Source organism: Mesoplodon densirostris, chromosome 2 (assembly GCF_025265405.1).
Source record: "Mesoplodon densirostris isolate mMesDen1 chromosome 2, mMesDen1 primary haplotype, whole genome shotgun sequence".
NCBI lineage: Eukaryota > Metazoa > Chordata > Mammalia > Artiodactyla > Ziphiidae > Mesoplodon > Mesoplodon densirostris.
The window spans coordinates 156,202,231-156,229,689 of NC_082662.1; the positions used below are offsets into that span (position 1 = coordinate 156,202,231).

Genomic DNA, 27,459 nt, shown 5'->3' on the forward strand with positions numbered 1-27,459 from the left:
TTCTGGTGAAAGAAGGTAAGAGAACATCAAACCCTGATGTTATTCTTTGCTTTACCTATGGTCATTTCAGAATGGCTTTAAAGTCCCTCTCTACCACCCCCAGAACCAGAAAAATCTGCTGTAAGATTTCTGGGAGAAATTAGGTATCTAATTGTTTCATCAAATCTTAACTGAATAAAATTTTACTAGGGCATTCCATTTATTTGCAGAATTACAGCATTTCACTTAAACATCCAAAACGCTATTAAAGACAAGTCTTAGAGAATTTTCACAGAAGAGGAATATTATTAAAGCTAGAATCATGTGAAAGTCAACAAACTAGAAAACTGTGCTGAATGCTAACTGCCTTGGCCACAGGGTCCATTGTGCTCTCCTTTGTAGAGGTGATATAGCTCTGCTCTGAAGTTCCTGGAAAGCTTAAGAATGACTCAGGCAAGTGAGTTCCTTGAGATCAAGGAATAAGAAGCAGTATTGGGCTTCCCTGGTGGCGCAGTGGTTGACAGTCCGCCTGCCAATGCAGGGGACACGGGTTCATGCCCCGGTCTGGGAAGATCCCACATGCTGCGCAGTGGCTGGGCCCGTGAGCCATGGCTGCTGAGCCTGCGTGTCCGGAGCCTGTGCTCCGCAACGGGAGATGCCACAGCAGTGAGAGGCCCGCGTACCGCAAAAGGGAAAAAAAAAAAAAAAAAAAAGAAGAAGCAGTATTATATCATAGCTAAGCATAGGTCCTAAAGGCAGAACTGCTTGGGTTTGTGGCCCAAATCTACCAGGTACATGTGTTCCCTGGGGCAATTTATGTATTCCTGCCTCAGTTTTGTTATCTATAAAATGGAGATAACAACAGTACCTAGCTCACGTAGTTACTGTGAAAATCAAAGGAGGTAATACATGTGGTAAAACATTTAGAATAATGCCTGACACTAGTAAGTACTCAGTAGCCTTTAACTACCAGATTACTACTGCTCATCTATGTACTTTCTGCATTACCTATCATGGTGTCTTGCACAGAGTGAGTAATAAATGTACTAAAAGAAACAATATATCCAAATTTTCAGGTGCAAAATTACACTGATCCATGATCTTCATTTGCAAACCTAACAGAGCTATGTCAGCTATTATGGCAGGTAGTTAAGAGAATGGGCCGTAAGAAAAATTAAGGTAAGAATAGCCATAGTAAGGGATTTCAGCCTAATGAGAATCTTGTGAGAGATTAGATAAGTCACATGTATGGTAGGCAAGGTCCGATAGCTAGCTACTTTGCAGGTTACAAAGGAATAAGGTGTGGCTGCCTGACCTTCAGTAAGATTGAGCTATAACCTTGCAGCTGGTTTATAGAAGGATTATTTATGCTTAGTTATTTTTAATAAATGAAATGAAGCTTATCCTAAAAATGACTTAGACCCTATTCTCCACTCAGTGGGATACCATCAATGTCAAGGAAACTTGGCATCTCTGAAGTAGACTTTTAAAACATGAGATATTGGATGAGGCCAATATTAGAAACCATCCTGAAATTTAGTAGATATGAACTAACAAGCTCATCCTCAGGCTCCAAGCCTGGTTGAGTATAAAGATCAAATTTTCAGTCTAATATTCAGTTGACTCTATGAGTCATGATACAGGAGTGCTAATTCTTCTAGCATTATATTTCTTAGGACTCCTACTGGTAATAATATAATAAGCCTGTAAAAACTTCCACAATCATGAAAATGTTTTAAATTACTTGTAAACCTTTACTAATGTGATATGATTTTTTTTTTTTTTTTTTTTTGCGATATGCGGGCCTCTCACTGTTGTGGCCTCCCCCATCGCGGAGCACAGGCTCCGGACACGCAGGCTCTGGACGCGCAGGCTCAGCGGCCATGGCTCACGGGCCCAGCCGCTCCGCGGCATATGGGATCCTCCCAGACCGGGGCACGAACCCGTATCCCCTGCATCGGCAGGCGGACTCTCAACCACTTGCGCCACCAGGGAGGCCCGATATGATTTTTATATACTTAAATTAATCAATGGTAAGTTAAAAATTATTACATCCTAACAATTTTTTAGTCTTTTATTTGTGTCTGAGAAAATAACTAAGTAAGAAAAGAATGATTCCACTTACGATGATGCCATGACCCCTCTTCAAAAAGCCATCTAAAAATAAGCTCAGTTTTCAATTTTATCAGTGGGGTCAATAGTTATTACATCGTAATTCTATAGATAATTACAGGAAAGACTGAAGAATGAACTCAAAATTAAAACTAAAGACAGATTTCCAAAATATTAATATAATTCCACAATGCTTTCTTTGAACTATAAATGAAATGGTTATAATGCATATCTTTATAGCAAGTGAATTTAACCTCCCTTGTCCCAGTTTCTTCACTTATAATATATGAATAATATCACGTATCTTATAAATTGTTGTTAAGAATTAGATAATTTATGTAAAGTATACAGGGTTGGGCAGAGGATTAAGTTGCAAATAAATGTTACTTATTAAGATTTTTATTATTAGTCTCCTGTTAAGGTTTGCTAAAAAATTTACAAAATACATTACTGAAATATCAGCTGTTGGAAACACTACTGGCAAAGCTGTTGGAACTGGGGGAACCTGATTCTGTTTATGATTAAAATGCAGATCTGTATAGCTTCTACACATGATATTTTTTAAAGATATAAGGCTCTTAAGAGAAAAACTATGAAAATCGGAAAGAAATCAATGTAACCCCATCCCCAGCCCTTTTATATCACAAGTCTTTGAGTGGTCTAAAGTAAACTTCAGAAAATATACCATTAAAGAATGTTAGAAGAATTTTAAATATATAAAAAAGAATGAGGGTAAAAGGGGATATAAATGAGGTAATGGAAAATGGGAATGTAATTCTGGCTAAAGAAAAAGCTAGGGCTAGCTGCCATTTGGTCAGAGCTCATTCTCAAGATTCAAAAGAAAATGACTGAACATGCTTTATTGCTGTTTTAGAACTCAATATGTAATCTTAATGAGAAGAATAAGGTAAAGTAATCCATGGTGTGTATTATATATGAATTAAACAAAAGAAAGGAAAATGGAATAAAACTCTTAAAATATGAAAAGCCAATGACATTTTTTGACCATTAGGCATTTTTGAGATCAGTGTCAGAGATTTCTATACATTTAACCAAGTAAAATTCTACCAAAGGGGCAGGAAAACAATCTCATTAATTCCCAGAGAGCTGCAGAAAGCTTTGGACTTTGTTGAAACTATCTGAATAGAAATGTGAATAAAAAGCTATTATTTTTGAAAATATTTATACATAGATTAGCAAAAATTTCTCAAAATAACGTAAAACTAAAGAACTATATTCTACTAAGAGATCAACATAGGTTAAAAACTAGTGAAACATAAAAGAGGATCAGGGCTTCCCTGGTGGCGCAGTGGTTGACAGTCCGCCTGCCGATGCAGGGGACGCGGGTTCGTGCCCTGGTCCAGGAAGACCCCACATGCCGTGGAGCGGCTGGGCCCGTGAGCCATGGCCGCTGAGCCTGTGCGTCTGGAGCCTGTGCTCCGCAGCAGGAGAGGCCACAACAGTGAGAGGCCCGCGTACCGCAAAAAAAAAAAAGAGGATCAGATAAAATCTGAATGTCCTTGTAAGTTTAGGCATGCTTTAAACATCTCATTAGCTGTGATGAGGACACTGCGATCAAGGCCTGGTAATGTTATGTACCTCTTTCATGACATAGGATATAGGAGAGATTATTCACAAGGTAATGACATCAACTTGAGCCTTTGGTATTAAAGAGATGTTAAGTTCCACAAAGGAAGGAACGAAGTCCATTTTGATCCCTGTTCTATATCTATCACCAAGAATAGCGCTAAGCAAACACTGGATGGCCAGCTGATGCACCAAAAGAAAACTGGGGGTGGGCAGGGAGTTGTATACAAAAGTGCACACAAATAAGTGTATTGTATTTAAAACAAATGAAGTTGCTGGAACAATGGGAAGAGCCAGAAAGGGATCATTTAATTAAGTCAACCAATAAGTAAGTGCCCGCTTTTATTCTATATGCTAAACATAGAGCCCTGGACCAAGACAAATTCAGGGCTTATACACTGCTGAGGGAAAGAGATTAATGAAAACAAAATGGTGCTTGTCAGAGGACAGGGGATGAGAGGGGCTCTATATCCCATATTACAGATGGATATAAGGACAGCTTTTTTCTTCTTAAAAAAAAAAAAAAAGGCCTATTATGAAAATCTTTAAGTTGGGGCAGGGGACTTTCTCTACAAGAGGCAGAGTCATACGTAGACACATCAAAACAGTGTACTCATGTCTTACAGGAGGGCAGGAGAGTTTAAAAAAACTTCTCTGTAGCATTCTGCTTCTACTTAATAGAAAGCAATGTATAGAACTGCAACAACTTATTTCCATAGTTTTAAAAACATATGCTTTCCTTCTCAGAAAACCACCTAAGCTGGTTGAGCTACTGCATCTTCCCAAAATTACATAAATAAAGTAGAAATGAGGTTAGAAAATGCACATGAAAGAATATTTATCATGTTTCATACAACTAAATTATTTTTGCACACTGTTCTTTTTCTCTCTCTCCAGCAAAGCAAAACTTCCCATGCCAAATTCTTCAATAAGCTCCTTAAGATTGTTCTCCAATGACAAGAACAAATGAGTGCTGTTAATGATTTTCAGATTTAAAGCAATAATTCTCATATAAAACAATTTTTTCCTTGAGATTTGCCAAACTATTTCTCTCCAGAAAAACTGTATCCTTAGTCTAAGAATTTTTCACTATATTGTCCAGGCTGACTAATTTTTACCTTGAATGCAAACCAACAGAAGAGACAATTTTTCAAGGGATGATGAGTTGAAAGCCAAGAAAACATTTTCTACTTCTTATAATTTAATCCACATTGAATTATAAATAAATCTGGCAGTATCAAAATAAGAGTTTGTCAGCATACAAACTTCCATATTCTTTTTTAAGCTTCACAAAGAATGGTTGGTTCTGATCATAATTTTTAGGTGCAGAAACACCATTAGTTTGGATCATGTCTCTCACATTAAGAAATAGATAATTAGCCTTCACCTTTTCTCTGTGCACTGTAGATAGATTCTTTGGGTTGATACATTTGTTCCAAAAGAACCTTTGCAGACATAATGGATAAAGGGTAGCATTATGCAAATTCTGCATATTTGAAAAGAGATAGTTAAATAGAAGCTACCAATATGAATAATGAGCATTATCTTTCAAATGTCTTTGGGACAGGTTCTCTCTTGTCAAATGTACAGCATCTTGTAAATGTTGACATTTTTGGCATCTATATGCACTGGGCCTAGTTTAATATGACTGGTAAAAAATTCTGAAATAAAGAAAAGTTAAATTTAAAAACCACAGTCCTAATTCATTTTAAATTAGAACAAAATATGAACAAGGTAAATATTAACAGGATATAAACTATTGTAAAATCTTCATTCTTCAACACACTTCGGTATTGAAGATTAGGAATGAGAAAATGAACCAGCTGTCTATGACATAAATAAATCAAGCAGTCAAAAAGTTGTATGAAGTTGAAAATGCTTCACATTTTCTTAGGAAAAGCATGTATGTTTTGATAGATGGAATGAATACATTTAATCTCAAAGTCTGCGATAAAATGAAACTGTCACTACATTAAAAAGACGATTTTCATGCTGGAAATGAACTAAACTGAGTCACAATAACTTGTCTGACAAATGTTTCAATGTTTCACTTTCCCTTCCCAAGTCTACCAAATGTTTGTGCCAAATGTTCCACAATCATCTTACATTCTCAGATGCTTCTTCACAAACTGGTATAGGGATAATTATATGAATAATCCAATGTACAAAATTATGTGGATGCTAAAGTGTATGTTCTCTATTTTAACTTAAGTTTTTGCCATTCCCCCCCCCTTTTGGCTTCTAATTCTTGAATAACCCTCAGAAACATGCATCTTGCTTCAACAGAGAATATAAGAAGTGGAGGAGGAGAAATCTAGTAAAAAAAAACAAAAACAAAAACCCCAGGTTTCTAGGGTGGTGGAGCAGTGCAGATAATCCAACACTGTGATCACCAGTAGACTAAGCCAGGAAATAAGATGGGGATCAGGTACGGAAGAAGGGGGAAAATGATGAATTTACTTCTGAACATGCTAAATTAAGAGTTACCAATACATATCTCATTCAATCAGTATTTGAGTACCTAAAATGTTACCAGGCTGCAGGAATTACAAAGACAATTAGATGTACAGGTCTAGTCTAAGATTTGGGAGTCATCAGGCAATATACAGAAAAAAACTGCATAAGACTACTCCAAGTGAGCGTATAGAGGAAGAAAAGAAGTGGACTGAGACCTTTACAAGAACAGATTTAAGAGAAAGGCAGAGAAAGAGAAGTCGATAAAACAAAAGCCAGAAACGTAGAAGGCAAATCAAGAGAGACTGGGGCTACAAGTAGAGAATTTCAATAAGCAGAAATAACTAGCATCAACCTCTCACAAAATTACAGGTAATAGTGAGAAGGGAGATTCCGGGTCATGAGAATATATAAAGTGAAAAAGAACTGAATTGAGGAGTCAATGGAGACCAAACTGAAGACACAGGAAAGATCATGGTTCTATTATTTTCTCCAAACCAACTTCTGCACCTCAATATTTGCCTCATTTGCTTTAACCCACAGGAACAATTACTCTGTTTTAGGTACCAGTGCTGGGAGAAAACAGGTATATTCTTTAATGGAAAACCTTTCCAGATTCCACTATTTCAACGATTTCCCACCCCGCCCCTGTACGTGCATGAGAGTACGCTTATGTGCACATGCACAGACAACTTCAAATCTTGTACTGAAGTCTCCACTGTGAATAAATATATAACAAAGACCTCTGAACTAGACATCAGAGCATAAGGATTTATATTGTCATTTTCTCATTTTCAATCATCTTTTTCTAAAAAATACAAATTATGAAATCTGAGAAAGACATTTCAATGAGAAAAAAATGCAATCATAGAATCAGTAAATTTTAGAATGAGAGTTTAGCAGGTATAATTGGAAAGATGCTAGATCAGAACTTCAGATCTGTCATTAACTAGGTTTTAGGATTATGAGCCAGCTCTTTTACCTTTCTGGACTTCGGTTTTCTCAATTGTAATATAAGTGAATTAGATACAAGAGACCACTGTGGTCCCAGCCAGCCTTAAGAAGAACATGACTCTGGTCCTATGTGTGCTATTTCTAGGTAAAGAAAACAAGGCTTAAAGGAGACAATTCAATGACTTGAAAAGTTAGTATGGTAGAGCCATTTTGGAATTTATGGTTCCCAATTCTCAGTCTAATGTTCTTTATGCTATAAAAAGTTTATGTTTTTATGGAGTATGAAGATATTGATGACTTTTTTAAATCCTCTATTCTTCCTCTCCCCAAATTACATCTTTCAAGAATGGGCACAGCCAAGGTGACAAGTGGTAAAAAGTGGAGCCCATGCAGAATGTCTTTCCTAATATCCAGCTTACAGCCTCTCTGATTGAGTCATGCTTATTATGGCCCTGAACTATTTATCAAAGAAACAGACAAATGGTATGTAGTAGCCACTATCTATACAATGCATAGGAGTATTCTGCCTTCAACACAGGGTGTACAACATTCCCCATTCCCACTGGAATTCTAGAATGTCCCACAATGGTCTAATAAGTTCAAGTCTTCGCTGACAAACTAAGGCTGATGCCGTAGAGCAGCTGAATGACAGTGTTATCAACTGTCTTTGTCCCTACTTTGTGTTCTGGTCACTGGTATTGTAAAGACTTAAAAGTTTACACTGTAGAGTCTCCTAAACAAGTAACAGGTTTTTCCATTATTTTCAAAAATAGTTATGGTGAAATCCAGTACGAGTAGTTACATAAAAGACAAAGTGGAGACAGGAGAGCAAAGGGGATACTGGGACAAAGCAAATGTTACCATTTGATTACTCTCTACATGGGATCAAACCAATTTATTTTAATGCATATACTAGGTATATATAATATAAAGTATTTTCTGTATTTACATTTACATATACATTTAAAACGCTATAGTTTCAGTCTTTTTTATTCAAATACCTAATAATGCATTACTATTCATATTTTGTTGAACATAAGCTTATAATGTTATTAGGTTCAATACTTCTTGGAATTCATCAACACTGTAAAACATACAGTAAAGAGATACATTCTTAGGCAAATAATATGTCAAATACAGATTTGTCTGTCTCAGCACTGAGCTAAATTTCCACAGCTAAATGGCTAATTTCTTCCAGGAAAACAGTAACACCAATATTCATTGAGACTGCTTTTCATAATTCACTGTAAAATATCTGCCAACTACATAAAGCGAGAACTCATGATGTTGAAAATAAATTCATTAAATCTTTTGATCAATTTCTTTAGTTAATGTTAAATATTTTTACAGCATTAAACTTCACTGCAAACTACTGGTTCATTCTTTAAAAGCATTACTAAAATAGGTAAAACATATTGCTTTACCATATGGTCCATCTCTAAGAAGAAATGAAAATACACTCCAGGTAATAAGCTAACACATTCCTCTAGTCTATTTTTTCAACTTAACAATCCTTTAATTTCTTTAAAGGATACACAAACTTTTAAAATATATTAAATTTTATATAAACTACTGATTAAGTCAGAGCAACAACCAGGCATAATGAACACACATGACGTAACTCACCTAAATAGGGAATGCAAGGTGTCATCTTTAAGCTACTTATATAGTCTCTGAGTCTTTTGTAGTTATCTTCTTTACTCATTACATATTCTAATTTTTCAAAGGTAGTTTTGTCTTTTCGACTTAATAACTAAAAAACAAACAGAAAACCCTAAGTTATTTCCAAATCCAATTTTATTATAGCAAAGACTTGAAGTTATAGTTACTATAAATTTTAATTTTAATTTCAAAGTTATATCTTCTTTAATTATATTTTGGTAGTATATAAATAAAACAAAATCAAACATGTCTATTAATATAATAAACCCAAATTCATTATTTTTAAAATACAATATACTTTGTATGTACATAAAATAATTAACTAAGTAGTAAATTATAATACATTATTTTTTATCTTTACTATTTTAAATGGCTAAACAATTTTTATTAATCATTTTCCTAATTTAAAATAATTATGGGGCTTCCCTGGTGGCGCAGTGGTTGAGAGTCCGCCTGCCAATGCAGGGGACACGGGTTCGAGCCCTGGTCCAGGAAGATCCCACATGCCGCAGAGCAACTAAGCCCGTGAGCCACAACTACTGAGCCTGTGTGCCACAACTACTGAGCCTGTGCTCTAGAGCCCATGCTCTGCAACAAGAGAAGCCACCACAATGAGAAGCCCGCGCACCGCAATGAAGAGTAGCCCTCGCTCTCTGCAACTAGAGAAAGTCCATGCACAGCAATGAAGACCCAATGCAGCCAAAAATAAATAAATAAAATAAGTAAATTAAAAAAAGAAAAACAACTATGATTTACATGTTTGGATTTTTGACATTTTTTTCTTTGATCCCTTTATCAGTGCTATATTGCATACAGTTGATCAATCAACAGCAGCTGTTTTAGGAGGCTTGAGGAGTAGATTTGTAGTGGGTGCCCTTTGAGAAAAAATGGAGCTATCAAGGGGAATAAAAGAACAAGCAGGGTCAGTCACCCGAAACGTATTAACTAAAAGATTCAGAAAATATGTATTTTTAAGTATTCCAAAGACTCTGGAAAAAAATTTTTATCTTTAAATATGTGAAGTTACTATTTCATTATGATGTAATCAGATTTCACTTTGTATCATAAAATATTTACGTTATTTTGTAGTAGGCAAAACACTTCCACCAATAAAATTCTAATTCTCCTATGAGGTTAACAGCAACGTCAGAGGATTGATTTAAAGATGAGGTGACTGAGATTCAAAGGAGAAGCAGAACATATCAACACTCATCAGTCATCAACTCACAAAGACTAGGTCCTGTTTTTCAGGGTCTCAGTCTGGTCCTGGAGACAGAAAATTCTAACACCTGCTCTTTCTAGTATTACAAGTAGTACAGTTGGAATTGATGTTGGAATCTATTTTTCACAGGCTTCAAGATGCAGATTACCGCTGGATAATCTTTATCAAGAAAATGTCTGACCAATAACCCTCTCTCTTTAAAACACAAGAGTTCAAGGAGTTCATTGCTTGAATGTTTTAGATAGATTTTCCAGGGTCTGAAACACTGGTTTCACAGCTTTCTGTGGCCCAGCTTCAACACACTTGATCGGCATTTTCAAGATTAGGTGCAACTCTCTGCTGAGTGACCTGTAAATCCAAACATCCTTTTCTCTCCCACATAACAAAGCATTTAAATATGCAAAATATACTGACATGACATAGCAGGGATAAAAAGAAACTTATTCTTTTTTTCCAAAGTCAATCATTCTAAAACTCTGGTACACTATCAGGAGAAACAAATTACTTGGAACTCATAACTGATCTTGACACATCTGAAACACAAAACTAAAGAACCACACAGTCTAATATGTATAAAAATAACTTATATTTTGGAATTTTCATAACAAATCAATAACCAGATTGAAAGGATTCAATCTGGGGTGGCATAGCAGAGACTTGTTCTCAGAGGACTATTTTAAAAGGCTGTGGTAAAATATACATAATATTTTACTATTTTAAACATTTTGAAGTGTATAGTTTAGTAGCATTATCGGCCAATCACTGCAACCACCCAAGGCCAGAACTCTTTTCATCTTCCCAAACTGGAACTCCACACCCATTAACAGAAACTCCTCATTGCTTGCTCCTCCCAGGCCCTGGTAACCACCTTCTACTTTCTGTCTCGACCAATTTGACTACTCTTGGTACCTCATATATATGGAATCATTCAGTATTTGTTCTATTGTGTCTAGCCATTTCATTTAGCATAATATCATCAAGATTTATCCATGGTGCAGCATGTGTCGGAATTTCATTCCTTTTTAAGGCTGAATAATATTTCATGGTATGTTTATACCACATTTTGTACATCCATTTACCTGTTGGTGGACATTTGGATTGTTCATACCTTTTGGTTATTGTTAATCATGCTGCTTTGAACACTGGTGTAAAAATATCTGTTTGAATCCCCACTTTCAATTCTTTTGGGTATACACCCAGAAGTGGAATTGATGGATAAATGGTAACTCTATGTAATTCTAATATTTTGAGGATAAATCCTATTATTTCTAATCATTTTTTTCTGACTGTGCTGGCTAAGATCTCTATGTTGAATAGAAACGGTGAAAATGCGCATCCTTTTCCTTGATGTTAAAGCGAACGTTGCTAATATTTCCCCCACTTAGGATTTTTTCTGGTACATTCCCTTTGTCGGGTTTAAAGAAAACCCCAAACACTCTCAATTCTTCATTCATATGATCTTTATTATCTTCTAACTTAACCCGATACCCTACCCCTCCCAATCCTTTCCAACTGTACCCTCTAGGACTCAGGGTCCATTCTCTGCAAAAGCCCCATCTTAGACCTTTTCTTGAAGCATTCTCTTTCTTTTCTTACAAACGTTGTAACATCAGTCTGGAGTTCAGTTAGGTGCCGTTCTTCCTCCTTTCTCTTCACAATTCCTTCCAGCTTATTATCACATTATCCTCCCCAAAATCTTCCAGGTCCTAATTAAGTTCAAGCACTAGATCAGTGCTGTCCAATTCAATTTTGTGTGATGATGGAAATGTTCTACGTCTGTGCTGTCCATACAATAGCCACTAGCCACATGTGACTACTGAGCATTTGTAACATGGCTAGTAAGACTAAGGAACTGAACTTTAAATTTTATTTAATCCTAAGGATTTAAATTTAATAGCCACATGTGGCTAGTGGCTATAGTACTGGACAAAAGAACACTAGATTACAACACTTATATTACTGTTATTAATAGAGCTACAAGTCATTTCCCCATCATTAAGATTTTAGTAGTTGGAGAAAAAGAGTCTATGAACCAATATTATTCTTTTTTTTTTTTTTTTTTTGTGGTACGCGGGCCTCTCACTGTTGTGGCCGCTCCCATTGCAGAGCAGAGGCTCTGGACGCACAGGCTCAGCGGCCATGGCTCACAGGCCCAGCCGCTCCGCGGCATGTGGGATCTTCCCAGACGGGGGCACGAACCCGTGTCCCCTGCATCGGCAGGCGGATTCTTAACCACTGCGCCACCAGGGAAGCCCAATATTATTCTTATATCCTGATGATTGCAGTCTTCATATAGACAACACTCCCAATACCCTGGTTTCTAAGTTTCTTCACTCCTCTTTGAATCATCTTATCTTCCACCACTCAGCCTCCACTCCCTAGGACATCCTGAACCCAATAAATATTTGAGGGCACCAGGATTTCCACCAGTTACCATACTACCTTTTCATTGTTCATTATCTCTTTCCTTTTACTTGGGTTAAACTTCTCTTCTATCACTAAAACAACTTTTACATTTGCCTACTTTATCTCTTATACTATCCTTGACCCCTCTGTGGTACAAACAAGCCTAAAAAAATTCCATCTCTGCTTAAATACAATTATCCACACTTCTCCAGGTTAATGCTGAACACCTGAACCTGGCTGGAGACTACATAACTTTGCTGACTGGTTTCACTGTAAGTTCACAACCAAAAATCTCAAGTGGACCTTCATAAGACCTACCAAACTTACAATGTTTCCCTAGTTAATTCACTCTCACACTCTCCTAGACAACTTTCATCCTTTCCTCCTTCTTCAAACCAAGACCTCCCCCACTCTCAACTAATGACCTTGCTTCTTATGTCTTATGAAATAAAGCATCAGAAGAACTTCTGCAGAATCCCACCACCAAATCTACCAACATACCTGTGTCTGTAACCAAATGCATCCCCTTCTCTCTTAAAATGGATAAACTGTTCCTGCCCCACTAGAGTACTGGACCTCATTCCTTCGTGCCTAATCTAGTAGGTATCACTGGAGTGACTCTTTATTCTCTTACTATTTCCTCATTCTATTATATTAGATCATTGCACCAACATACAAATATATTGTCATGGATCTCATCTTCAAAACGAAAACAAAATGCCACAAACCTTTAATCTCCTATTCCCCTCCAGCTACTGCCAGATTTCTCTACGGGACCTCACCCCAGTCCTTTACAGCAAAATTCCTCAAATGCATTCTCTGTACTTACTGTCCCATTTTTTTCTCCACCATTCTCTCAAATCCAATCAGTCTTTCATCCCACTACTGTACTGAAGCCACCTCTGCCAAGGTCACCAATCCTTTCCAACTGCCAGATCCAATGGTCATCTCAAAGTTCTTATTTGACACAGGTGAGCACTCTTTCTTGAAACACTTTCTTTACCTGATTGTGGAAAACTTCTACCCATGATATTTCTTTTGTTGATTACAATCTCATGTTTTAAATACTATCTTTATGCTGATGATCACAAAAATGTATCTCTAGCTCTAACTGCTCTATTAAACTTGTATACCTAACTCTGACCTTATAGTTCCACATGAATATTTTATCAGCCAACTCAAAATTGATATGTATAAAATAGAACCCCCCAAACACTCCTTCTCTATACCTCCCTGAATATCAGTAAATTGCATCTCCATTCTCTGATTCGATGCCACCTCTCTGAACTCAGCTCCTGCCATCAACTACTCTTTAGCTTGTTTCACTCTGCCAACACTGACCACCCTGCTATTCTGTGAACACTGTCAGGCCCTTTGCACTGGCTATTTGTTTGGAATTCTCTTCTCTCAGATATGCACATGAATGTTTTTCTCAATCACTCTAGGTCTCTACCCAAATGTCACTTATCAGAGACTCTTACCACACATCATAGAAAGGAAAGCACGGAAGTATTTTATATCTCATTTACTCTGCTTTACTTTTCTACAGAGCATTTATCACTATTTATTTATTTACAGCTTATCTTTCCCCAGTAGAATGTTAGCTGTACAAGAATGGGACTTTGTCTATATCATTCACTACGCATGTCAAGCAATTAGACAGTGCCTGGCACAAAGTGGAATATTTTAAAGTTTAATACCAAAAATTTTATTCAGATTAATAATAGAGCTGTTACTAAATTTAAACAAAATTATTCTCCATGCAATACATGAGGGAGACAACGAAAATAACTTCAAGGAAAATAAAAATTAACTTGAGGGAAATGTATCTCATTTCTAAACCACAATGTAAACCAGAGTATAATTCTTTTCCCTAAAACTTCAAAGATGGAATTCATAACTGTATATTTATAATCATTTCCATTCCCTCATTAAGTTCAAATTTTAATAAATAAGGTCATCATTAAAAATCATTTTTAGAGTAGGAAAACCGTTCACTCAGGTGTTTCTAAAATACAAATAAAATATAAAGAGGACCATAAACTCTTCCAAGCTAATGTTTTTCCAATATAGAAATCTACCCTGATTTTCATGAGAAACATCTGTCTCTTCAGATACTATGAAAAATGAAAACAGCGCTAGGCTAATTAAAAACAAAGTTATATTTTATCAAGTAAAAAAGTGTTTTAAAGTCAGTCAAGTCTTTATTACAGGACTGTAAGAACACACTAACCCTCTGTACAAAATGTAGTAAACAAAATCATTCCTCTTTTACATTAAAGAACAGTATTAAATATGAACAGATTTAACTGAATCTAAAATTTCAGTAATATAAAATCTAAATGAAAAATATCTAGAAACCTTGAGGCCAGTATCCAGTTAATCAACTGTAGAAGTACACAAATTTGCAGAAGTAAAAATTCACACCCTGACTTTGTTAAAGTAATAGAACCAAATATGATTAGCATAATATCACAATGTGCAGAAACACTGCCTACTTTCATGTTAACTATCAGATTTTCCATTATTCCTAAGGAAACAACCCGAGAGTTTACTGACTAAAAAATAATGGAAATCTGAATCAGTAAATTTTTTTTAAACTTACAATTTGTATCTTCCTCAAATTTTCCAAAAGCATAATCTTTACATGATTAACACAATTTTTTTTTGCATTTACACTTTCCCATCAGTAAGCTTGAAATGCTATGTTGTCAAAGATGTTTAAAGAGGTTCTAGAAAAATGAGTTCCTAAAGAGCAGAAACCAAGCACCAAGTTGGAATTTACCCAAAAAATACCTAACAAGCCTAGTGAAATACTTATTTAAGGAGAGAGAAAAAAATATGTAGGTTTCAAAGAACAGTACAAAGTACTTCAAAAATCCTTATCTATTATCATAATATTAACCTTACTAAGAACTATAAAAGGAACTAACACATCTTTACTTCCCACAGGAAGTCTAACCTTTCATTAACTAAGGAAAATTACTCACCGCCCATGTTTTAGTCAGCCTGAAAATTGGGGCACTCTGTAAGCCAGAAACCACTGCCATAAGTGCATGAAGGTTATTCAGCTCGTATAGTTTCTGGAAGATTTAAGAAAAGCAGGGAGGAGAGATGAAAAATAAACAGCATGAACACCAGACAACTTTAACAACAAGTATAATCTAGGCAACTGGTAGTGTTCTAGTACTTATTACCCTCATTGTTGAGATTTGTCTTTGGGGTATCCACTATGTTTACAGTAAGCTGATTTCGGCCCACAATAGAACTTCCACATTCTTACTTGGTACTGCCCCCAAGCTCTGGGAACAAATCTACGTATCTAGTTGTGTAATACATTAAGAAAACCAAAATTATGGCTCAGTATCAAGGTTACCTGCTATGACCATGCATCCTCATTTCTAGTAAGCAGTTTCCTTCCTTATACTGAAATATTACTAGCCTCTGCCTTATGATCCAAGTTTAAAGGAAGGGTCCATGCCCAGGATCCTGATCTGGTGTCCTACTCAGGGTCCCCATTATTCCAGGGCTAGGGTTCAAACCTGCTTTTCATAGCCCTCCTCAATTTCCTGCTTCCTCCTGACTGAATCTTCAAATCCTTTGTTCCTTGTTCATGTTGGGATATCCACCTGCTTCCCAATACCAGACCTTGCTTTTTACAGCCTCTGTGCAGAAGGCTCCCATCTAATGCTAGGTTCCAACTGTTTAACGAGAGGTCTACTATTTTTGTCAAATTATTGCTAATTGCCCAGGTTTCTTCAAACTATCAGACGCTTACATCTCAATGGTCGTATCATTTAAAAACTGTCCTCACCATGAAGCAACTCCAAGGCAAAAATGGCCTGTTTTGAATATGAAAACCAAGGAAAAGTGAAGGGTTCTATTACTCTGAAGAACCCTAACTAATACCACCTTAACTCAGGTCTCAAAGAACCCCCATAAAATTTCAAGAAATATGAACTCAAGTAAAAGAAAAAAAGGAAAAGGATAAACACAAGGAAACAATAATTCACAAATGGAGAACATCAGGTACTGGCCTCAAATAAAATGAAGATTAAAAATGAAGGCATTATCTAGAAAGCAACATAAAAGCCCAAGGGTCTTTTAAAAAATGTGAAATAAAAGGTAAAGAGACATCAAAGGAAGAGCAAAAAAGGCCAACATTTATCTCAATGGAGCTTCAGAAGGACATGATAAAAAACAATGGGGTAGAAACAATATGAGAGATAATGGTGGATTATTTTCTCAAATTACTGAAAGACACTAATTCCCAGGGCTAGTAAGTTCAAGAAATCCCAAGTAGAGTAAATTAAAAAAAAAACAACTGTAAGTCTGGAATAGCATTTTTCAAGAACAAGGGTGACGTAACAATGCTTCCAGACAAAATAAAGAGAACTTTAAAAAAAGATTTAAAAAATGGTGCCAACAGGGTTATTCATATGGAAAAATATGTATGAATTATGGAATCCATAATTCATATATATTATATCTAAAATTTCAGATGAATTAAATACCAAAATCAAAGCTGTAGAACTTTTAAAGAATAATATAAGAGAAAATCTTTGATATTCTCAGAGGTGAGAGTAAGATATTTAAGTGAGATATTCTGAAATCAGAAAATGAAAGTTAAAGATTAATACATTTGACTATTAAAATTAAGAGCATCTATATCAAAAGATAACATGAAAAGAGTTATAAGATAAGTCACAAATAGGAAGATGTATGCAAAGAATATAGCAAAGAACTTTAGCATCTGGAATTACATTTTAAAAACTGCTATAAAAATCAAAGACCAATACTATAATAGAAAATTGTTCAAAGATCTTGAACAGACATTTCAGGAGAGAAAACCTAAACAGCCAACACAAAAAAAGTGTTATTTTTCATCAGATTCAATGAAAGTTATTGGTGTAATTGTCATTTCTTTGAAGATAAATTTGCCTTTTCTCTCTATATTTCTAGGGCTTTAACCTGCAGTTGAGCACCAAGAGACTCACACATGAATGTTTTATAAGCAGTGGTGCTTATAACAGTAAAAATCTAGAAACTCCTGCCTGAGTTTCTAGGCTGTCTGCCCTACAGATTTCAGATTTACCAGTTTCCCCCCACCTAATCACACGAGATAATTCCTTAAATCTTTTTATACATTATGTACATATATATATGTGTGTGTGTATTTTTTTTCTGTCTCTACAGAACCCTAACTGAAACAACCTACTAAAAGAAGAGAAAGACCTGCCAGTTTTATAACAAACTGAATACAGAAGGCGAGTCTGACTAGAGGGATTTAAGAGACAGAAATGAGACAAAAAAATTATGAATTTAGGACTTAAGATGAAAGTAAACACCATCAAAAATAACTCAAAGTTTAAGAGTCTGAACTGGAATTAAATGATTATTTGATGAGGATAATGGCAGGTTTGATGGACAAAATTTGGTGGTTTTGAGTGGAACATACAACAAGTACATTAAAAAAAAACTAACAAAAATACCAGAAAACAATAATGCAAATTCAGGATCTATGGAGAAAAGTCATGGACTTCTATTAGCTAAAACCCAATATTTATCTAACATATCACAAAGAATGTTTTTAAAAATTTTATGACACTTCTGCAAAGTATCAAATTTTCAGAAGGCTAGCTCTGCCACCTAGTGCCATAGAATGTTAGAATACAATTGTTCGCAGGTGCTCAAGGGAAATATGGAAGAGTTATGACTTACAATAATTACATTTTTACAATAATTTACAATTGTAAAAATGATATCCTCATTTTATTCCATCTTTGTTCACAGGTGAGATAAGTTATGCATTTATTATAAGAATAATGAGGGATGTGTTTACAATTATACCTCTTTTTAGTTAACATAAATTTGGAGTTGTTACAAATTTTAATAAAATCTTGAATGTCCTATTCCATCCTCCTCTCTAAATTTTGACTATCCTTGAAATCCATGTTCTGTTTCTCTTGCTGCATCTATTATCTATGCTGCTCAATTAAGGTATTTGGTTAACATCCTCATTTATACTATTTAAAAAAAATAAAGTCTTATCATTCTCCACATGGTTGGCAGAGTGATCTATTTCAAAGGCAAATAATTGATACGTATTTGCCTACTTAATCCTATAAGGCTTTTTCAATCACCTGCAGAATAGACCAGTATTTTATAAATATTAAACTTCATCATAATCTGACCTCTGCCCAGTCAAATATTATGTAATTCAGCTTCTCTCAGAGAGGGAGGAAAAGTATAAAAGAAAGGGGAGGAAGACAGGAGGAATAAAAGAAAAGGCAAAGGAAACAGGCATTCAATTTAAAAAATGGACTTATATTAGTCAGTAGGCCTTATTTTCTAGGGTCGATAAAAAGTGAACATAGTGTCACACGCAAACATTTACTTACAAGCATTGCTAAATGATTAAACTCAAAAACAGAAACATAAGTTTGTCTTACCTTAGCAGTTTTAATATAGTGGCTCAAAACTTCTGCTCTAATTTTTAACGTTTGAGCATGAAGAATCTCTCTAACAACCCAAAAGCTTACCTGCAAATAAAAATTAAAAATAGTTGAATAGCAAGACTCTTTACTTACTAGGATCAAATTAATGACAAGAGCTATTTGAGAAATAGATAGCTGTTTAAAAACAATACTTTCTCTTTCCCTTGATTCACCACCAGGACATAGACAATCTTCAAATGTTGCATACACTTCATATATACACAGACAGATACAGATATGTATATATGTGTGTACACACACATAAAAACATCACTACAATTTTTAATTTGTAAAAGCTAATACAAATTTTGAAGGAAAAGAGAATGCAATAAAACCAGAGTGATGCAACATGAACACTATAAAAGCGTTCTCTGCTGTATTTTGAAACACTTCGGCAGAATTAGATAAGCTCTAAGATCAGATATTGCAAAACATGCTATAGTATGTTTTACTGTGGCTCTGTAATCCCATGCTGCCATTTTATTTACATTGAGTAGAATCATAAGCGTAAAGAATCTCAAGTACAGTTTTTCTGGTATGAATAAAATGAAATAAAATATAAAATATCATAAAGAAAAATATATCTAAGTCACTCTAAAATTAAGATTGTATTTTTTAAATTATGTAATGTTTTCTAATTCAATGAAACCATTTTCAAGATTTCTTTAAAAAAAAACATTAAAAACCATTCATCAGAAGGCAGACTAGATCTGTAACATTACTAAAATGCTCTACTCTAGTGAAAATAGTGGGCTTATCATATGATTAAAGTAATATGTATGTAACATATTCATGTACTATGAAAGCAAAATCAAAGCACTATCAGTTGGTTCAAAATGATACAAACCTAAAAATAGGATGCAGTTAGAAATCTTAGTGCAAAGAATAAAGCCACTGCCTGATATTTTGTCACCATTTCTTAGTGAGAAATATTTTAGATTTTACTTGCAACTTTCATCTCTAAACAAATGTGTAAATGTAAAATGTATATATTTTACCAAGCCATCTTTACATTTGTTACTATACTTGAGCTACTAATGGCAATAATTATCCCTGATTCTAATAAAGTTTACTTCTACAGTATATCTAAAGTTATACTTTAGATATTTTAACAACCTTAGCAAATATTAATTACGATTCAATCTAAACTGCATGATCATTGACTTAATTAAATTTTATGTCAAATTTTAAGACAAATACTATGGTAATTTAAAAATATGGCCACTCTATATGGGAAAAGAATCTAAAAAAGAGTGGATATATGTATTTGTGTAACAGATTCACTTTGCTGTACACCTGAAACTAACACAACATTGTAAATCAGCTATACTTCAATAAAAAATTTTTTAATTAAAAAAAAAAAAGTAAAAATAAAATTAAAAACATGGCCACAAATTCTTTGTCACTCCTCACATTGAAAGTTGGGGTGTATGTCACCTCTCATTGAACCTAGACAAGCTCATGACTGCTTCAAGAAACAGGAAATTAACAAAACTGATGCTGGCTTCCAGGAAAAGGTCATAAAAGAACATGCAGCCCCTGCCTTGATTGCTGGAACATTCTCTCTGGGATTCCTAAACTACCATGTAAGAAGTCCAACTACCCTGAGAGCACCATGCCAGAAAGGCTAAGTGTAGGTGCTCCCCAGTTGACAGTCCCAGCTAAAGCCAACCACACCTGAGAACACTGCCCCAGAATGATCAACACTGAGGCATAGCTTAATGAAATTACTGGACTTAGAGGAAAAAAATCTTTAGGCTGAGACAAAAAGAGAAAGTGATTTTTAGGGAAAAGAAAATTTAATTATCATCAGACTTTTCAATAGCAACACTTTGCCAGAAAAAAAAATGGAGTACTATATCAAATATTATCAAGAAAGAAAATTTCATACAAAGGACAGGCAAACTTGTCAACATGTAAAAACTCAAGAATTATTGTTCCGATGAACCCTTCCCAAGTAATTTCCTGGAGAACAAGCTTCAGACAGTCAAATGACTAGAGAAACATCAACATGAGGATGGTAGTGAGCATTAAATATGCACTTATTCACAGAAATAAGAGTAATGAGGGTTAAAAGAAGGAGAGTACGTTATATAATGCCTATATGCTCAGACAATATATACAATTATAAAAAATACAACATTTGCAAAACATATAGTTACCGCTTTATAGGAATATTATTGGTATTAGTATTGTTACTCTGAGACTGTTATTTGTTATGCAGGCTAAAGCAAATGAGTCACACAGGATACTGTATCATGCCCTGTGTTCCCTGAAAACCAGATTGTGGGTATGGAAGAAAGGATATGCAGATATAATATGGAAGAGGTGAAGTAAAACTCTGGTCCTGAATTTGAACTAGAAGTATTAATAAGAACTCATGAGATATTTTATCTTTAAATATTTGTGTGTGTATGATATATAGATATCCTAGCTATATGTGCTGAAATGGCATAGAAATTACGGTCACCCTAGTAGCAATGAGCGTTTTTAGCATCCAGGTCCATTTCCCACTATAAGAAACCAAGGTTTATTAAAGAAATGTTGATTCCAGGCAGAGGGCAGGTGATGGACAAAATGAACATGCAACATCTTTGCATACAAATAGCAAAGAAACTGTTAACAAGATTACTAGGGTCATGAAAAAGGACATGAAAGCCAACCTGAAGAGACTTCAATTGGCCAAAGATGGGACAATGTGTGTTTCAATAAGGGTAAAAATTGCAATGGGTTGAAACACATCATCTTTGTTTACATTTATGAGTTCAAAATAAAATTAAAATAAACGACTTGGTCTTCGTTAAATGACAACACCAATTCATTATCTTCAGAACTGCTAAATAAAGAGAAAAAATCAAATATTTATCCTTCCTTGCCTATAGGAAATGGACCCTCTGGGTATGCAAATACTAGATGAGGGAAAAATGTCTCTTTATAAAAGCATTCCCACTAATAAATAAAAAAGAATGAAATAAGAATTCACCTTTTAACAACCTCAAATAATGGATCTAGACAACTGCTAACATCACGAAACAGACCTGATGAAAAAACCCAACACAACCTAGACTCTTGCCAAAGGCACTGAACCCAACTGAACCTTTGGAACCAGCAGCTAATTTCTAGAAAACATAGAACATATTAAACTGCACTGAATGCAGTCTAGACTGTGGGAGACTCTAGAGGTTCCTCCACAGGTAAATAGTAAGGAAAAGGATAAAGTAAATTATCCTTAAATTAAATTAAACTGTAAATTAAAAAGTGGTGAAGAGAGGAACCAAGATGGTGGAGTAGAAGGACGTGCTCTCACTCCCTCTTGTGAGAAGACCAGAATCACAACTAGCTGCTGGACAATCATCGACAGGAAGACACTGGAACTCACCAAAAAAGATATCCCATTTGCAAAGACAAAGGAGAAGGCGCAATGAGACGGTAGGAGGGGCGCAAACACAATAAAAATCAAATCCCTTAACCGCTGGGTGGGTGACTCACAAACGGGAGAACAATTATACCACAGAAGTCCACCCACTGGAGTGAAGGTTCTGAGCCCCACGTCAGGCTTCCCAACCTGGGGTCTGGCAATGCGAGGATGAATTCCTAGAGAATCAGACTTTGAAGCTTAGTGGGATTTGATTGCAGGACTTCGACAGGACTGGGGGAAACAGAGACTCCACTCTTGGAGGGCACACACCAAGTAGTGTGCACATCGGGACCCAGGGGAAGGAGCAGTGACCCCAGGGGAGACTGAACCAGACCTACCTGCTAGTGTTGGAGGGTCTCCTGCAGAGGCGGGGGGGTGGCTGTGGCTCACTGTGGGGACAAGGACACTGGCAGCAGAAGTTCTAGGAAGTACTTCCTTGGCGTGAGTCCTCCCAGAGTCTGTCATTAGCCCCACCAAAGAGGCCAGGTAGGCTCCAGTGTTGGGTTGCCTCAGGCCAAACAACCAACAGGGAGGGAACCCAGCCCCTCCCATCAGCAGACAAGCGATTAAAGTTTCACTGAGTTCTGCCCACCAGAGCAACACCAGGCTCTACGCACCACCAGTCCCTCCTATCAGGAAACTTACACAAGCCTCTTAGATAGCCTCATCCACCAGAGGGCAGGCAGCAGAAGCAAGAACTACAATCCTGCATCCTGTGGAACAAAAACCACATTCACAGAAAGATAGACAAGATGAAAAGGCAGAGGGCTATGCACCAGAGGAAGGAACAAGATAAAACCCCAGAAAAACAACTAAACGAAGTGGAGATAAGCAACCTTCCAGAAAAAGAATTCAGAATAATGGTAGTGAAGATGATCCAGGACCTTGGAAAAAGAATGGAGGCAAAGATCAAGAAGATGCAAGAAATGTTTAACAAAGACCTAGAAGAATTAAAGAACAAACAAACAGAGATGAATAATACAATAACTGAAATGAAAACTACACTAGAAGGAATCAATAGCAGAATAACTGAGGCAGAAGAACAGATAAGTGACCTGGAAGACAGAATGGTAGAATTCACTGCGGTGGAACAGAATAAAGAAAAAAGAATGAAAGGAAATGAAGACACCTAGCTGCTCTGCAGCATGTGGGATCCTCCTGGACCGGGGCACGAACCCGTGTCCCCTGCACCGGCAGGCGGACTCTCAACCACTGCACCACCAGGGAAGCCCTCATAGGCTATTTTTAACTCTAGTTGCTTTATTCAGGGTTTTATAATCATATAAAAGCATTATGAAAACCTTTTATTTGCAGCCAAACATATGTTAAGCTTTAAAGATAGTTTCTTAATTTTTTATCATGGAAATCTTCAAATGTACACTGAACTAAACAGATGATAGTAATGAAGTCCTCAGTACACAACAACTGGCTTCAATAACCAAGTTATGGCCAAGCTTTCGCACCTCCACCCTCACCCTACCCTCAAGTGCCCCATTAATACTGTGAAGCAAATCATGGACAATATATAATTGCATCTATAAATATTTTCTAAAAGGAGTCTTTTTATAAACATAACCTAAAATCATTATCATTCCTAAAAACATTAATTTCCAATTATTAGTCAAATTTCCAATTATTGAAAGGTAACATTTAAAAGAAACTTAGACAACCCTCCCCCCAACCAAAAAAATCAGGAAGCCACTGGCCAGAAGGCATGAATACAAGTTATCAGAGAAATAGCCAAAATAGAGTGATTATTAAAATTATGATAGAGTCAAATCATAGGAGATTATACAGATACTTAAAATGTTTTCAAAATGATTTTATGATACAGTAACATTTCATGGTATGTTAAGACAATAGGACTGTAAATTACATGTACAGCATTATTTCTATTAGATTAGTAAAAAAATAAAGAATGGAAGAATATATACTAAAAATGTTAACAACAGTCACCTCAGGGTGATTTTCCCCCCAACTTTTTATAAATGTCTACCTTGTTTCAGTTTCCCTGCAATGTATGTTACTGTTTTGATAATCAATAAAAAATCATAGTTTTAAAAGGATGGGGGAGAGTTCCATTTCTGGTAATGTGGAGAAGCAGGTATCTTTGGAAATGCTCATCTGATTATAATTACAAATTATAAAAACAACTATTAAAACACAAGAGAGGAACCAAAAGAAGGCAGAAACTGGAGAACAGATCTTTGGAAAAAGTAAGATGCACTGGGTGAGAAGTGCACTTATAAAGTTTATTGTCTGAGGACATTCACCAGTTACAATGTGGAGAACCAGAAACTCAAGCAGAAGGCCACAGTCTTAATGGCTTCAAAAGTCAGAGGACAATTGGCTAGAAAGTGAGGGGGGAAATTCTGAAAAGGCGAGAAAAATCCCCCAAATCTATATAAAAACTCCATCCAGGGGCTTCCCTGGTGGCGCAGTGGTTGAGAGTCCGCCTGCCAATGCAGGGGGACACGGGTTCGTGCCCCGGTCTGGGAAGATCCCACATGCTGCGGGGCAGCTAGGCCCGTGAGCCATGGCCGCTAAGCCTGCGTGTCCGGAGCCTGTGCTCTGCAACAGGAGAGGCCACAACAGTGAGAGGCCCACGTACCACAAAAAAAAAAACCCCAAAACTCCATCCAAATCTCTGGCTGACCATGCAATTGTGCGTGTGCAGGGGAAACTCGAAGAAGCCCAAATGAAGATAAAATCTGGAAAGACTTCTCCAAGGAGAAATATGTTCTCCAAGTAGAAACAGAATTTAGACTTTGAGTCCAGCCAAGTTAACTGCCTGATAAAATAAAAATCAATACTTTTCAAAAGAAGACAACAAAATCCAGAATCTCTATAACATATTATCCATAATGATGACAATACAATTGAAAAAATTACCAGACACACAAAGAAACAGATTCAAAGTTGACTGTTAAGAGAAAAAGCATTAAAAAGAAACAGACTCTAAAATAACTCTTTTGTTGGAATTAGTGACAACTAAATGCAATGTGGGATCCAAAATGGTATCTTGGAACAACAATAAAAAGGATATTGGTGGGAATACTGAAGAAATTTGAATAGGGCCCTTAGTTTAGTTAATGGTATTGTACCCATGTTAATTTCCAGGCTTTGATAACTATATTATACTTACCTAAGATGTTAAGACTAGGGGAGCTTAGGGATATACAGAAACTCTCTTTGCATTTTTTTCTAGGTCTAAATTGAAAAGCAGAGATTGTCAGACCAGACCAAAAAAAAGGAAGACCCAACTATATGCTATCTACAAGAAACTCATTTTAAAAATAAAAGACTCTGTAACTTCCTTTGTAATTTGCTACCTTCAGATTTCCTAACACCCTCCTAGGAGAAAAGAACAGTAATGGAATAACTAAGTAATGGAGCTTATTATAGATCAACTGTAATCTTTATTAAGCATAAGAGCTTTTGGTACACTGTGACATATTTGACTCTAACAACCTTTTGGCTTACTTAAGAATAATCTGAAAAAAAAAGAATAATATGAGTGCTTAAAAATCTAAAGTCAAATTTATGGGTATTGTTACAATGTTTTTGTACGGTGAAGAAAAAAGTTTTACTGTGATGATAAATTCTGACCACCTCAGAAAAATTTTAAAACTGCTAATAGCTTAAATAAGGAACTCAGTATAAGACATGTTTGTCTAGGCCATTTAATAATGGTTTAATCTAATTTTTTAAAAACTTTAACTCATTTCCATTTTGGGTATACAGTGAACCAAATAACTTGAGAAACTATTTGCTATAAACCCCATTTTTAAACCCCAACCATTTTTTAAAAAGTGTATAACTAACTTGAAAGGAAAAGAAAAGATTTCACTAGAGGTCAAAAACAAAAGAAATAAAGGCAAAAAAGGAAAGGGTACTACAGCTGCCTTTGGAAGATTTCCTCTCAAGAGCATAGGGACTTGGGTTTTTTGTGGGGTTTTTTTTGGCGGTATGCAGGCCTCTCACTGTTGTGGCCTCTCCCGCTGCGGAGCACAGGCTCCGGACGCACAGGCTCAGCGGCCATGGCTCACGGGCCCAGCCGCTCCGCGGCATGTGGGATCTTCCCAGACCGGGGCATGAACCCGTGTCCCCTGCATCGGCAGGCGGACTCTCAACCACTGCACCAGCAGGGAAGCCCGGGACTTGGGATTTAATACTCCTTCAAAGTCATAATATAAGGCCTCACACCTCTACCGTCCTGTCTGTTCCTATCTAAGGGATCTTCAAAGGGCTACAATTTTGGTGAAAAAGTAGACTAAACAATTCACCTACTGACAGAGGGAGATGACACAGAAGAAGGAGAAAATTAAGCCTTCACAAGAATTTGTAACTTGCCCTTAACTGGATTTGGAGCTTAAACTTTCAGTACAGAGAAGTACAGATGTTCCCCAACCAAAACATATAACATAAAAAAATAGTCCTAGTTCTGTAATAGCCCTTGGTATTAGCAAAAGCAAACAAAATGCCTCTTAGACAGTATACACCCTCAATCTAGGCAGCAGCAAAATTCCCACAGCTAAAGCTTAAATGAACATGAGCTCTCAATTCAAAATTACAAAATGCATAAGAAAACAAACCATTTTGAGTAAGGATCAGCAGATACAGAGAATTAATACTCCAAGGACTTTGGATAATAACAGAAATTATAAAATAAAAAGTTGAAAATGATTTAAGAAATTTAAAAAATAAGAAAAAAATGACACTAGTGTAAAAGCACACAGATTTAAAACAGATTTGACACATCCGAAAAGAATTAGTGAACTGAAATATAGATCTGAGGAAATCATGCGAACAGAGCACAAAGGGATAGATGAAATATGGAAGGTTAAGATACAAATAGGAAAGAATGTCAAGTTCCAGTAAATTTCCAATAGGAATTACAGAAGGAAAAAAACAGAGATCATGCAGAGAGACAATTGAAGAGATATTTGCTGAAAATGCTCTAGAATTGATGTAAAAACTTAACTATTTCTTAATGAAAAATTATAAACTGAGAAATTGAATTTCAGACACTAAATATCAAAACTTTATAAGCAACTCACATGATTAAATCTTCTTGTAAAGGCAACTGCATTTGGTGCAGAACTGTATTTTTCTTTTTTATTCCATCCACAACTTGAAAGCTCCTGAAAAATTAAGTTGAAAATTAA

At 35.9% G+C, this 27,459-nt stretch overlaps 1 protein-coding gene across 1 annotated transcript in view; it reads right to left on the reverse strand.

Annotated features, from left to right (window-relative positions):
- RALGPS2 (Ral GEF with PH domain and SH3 binding motif 2) overlaps positions 1 to 27,459 on the reverse strand; it is a 154,315-nt gene that overhangs the window by 63,388 nt on the left and 63,468 nt on the right. The window contains exons 5-8 of the mRNA XM_060088552.1: positions 27,352 to 27,435; positions 18,829 to 18,918; positions 15,367 to 15,459; positions 8,713 to 8,839 (exon numbers count right to left, since the gene is read on the reverse strand). Coding sequence (XP_059944535.1) covers positions 8,713 to 8,839; positions 15,367 to 15,459; positions 18,829 to 18,918; positions 27,352 to 27,435 — 394 coding nt within the window. The remainder of the gene's footprint in view (positions 1 to 8,712; positions 8,840 to 15,366; positions 15,460 to 18,828; positions 18,919 to 27,351; positions 27,436 to 27,459) is intronic.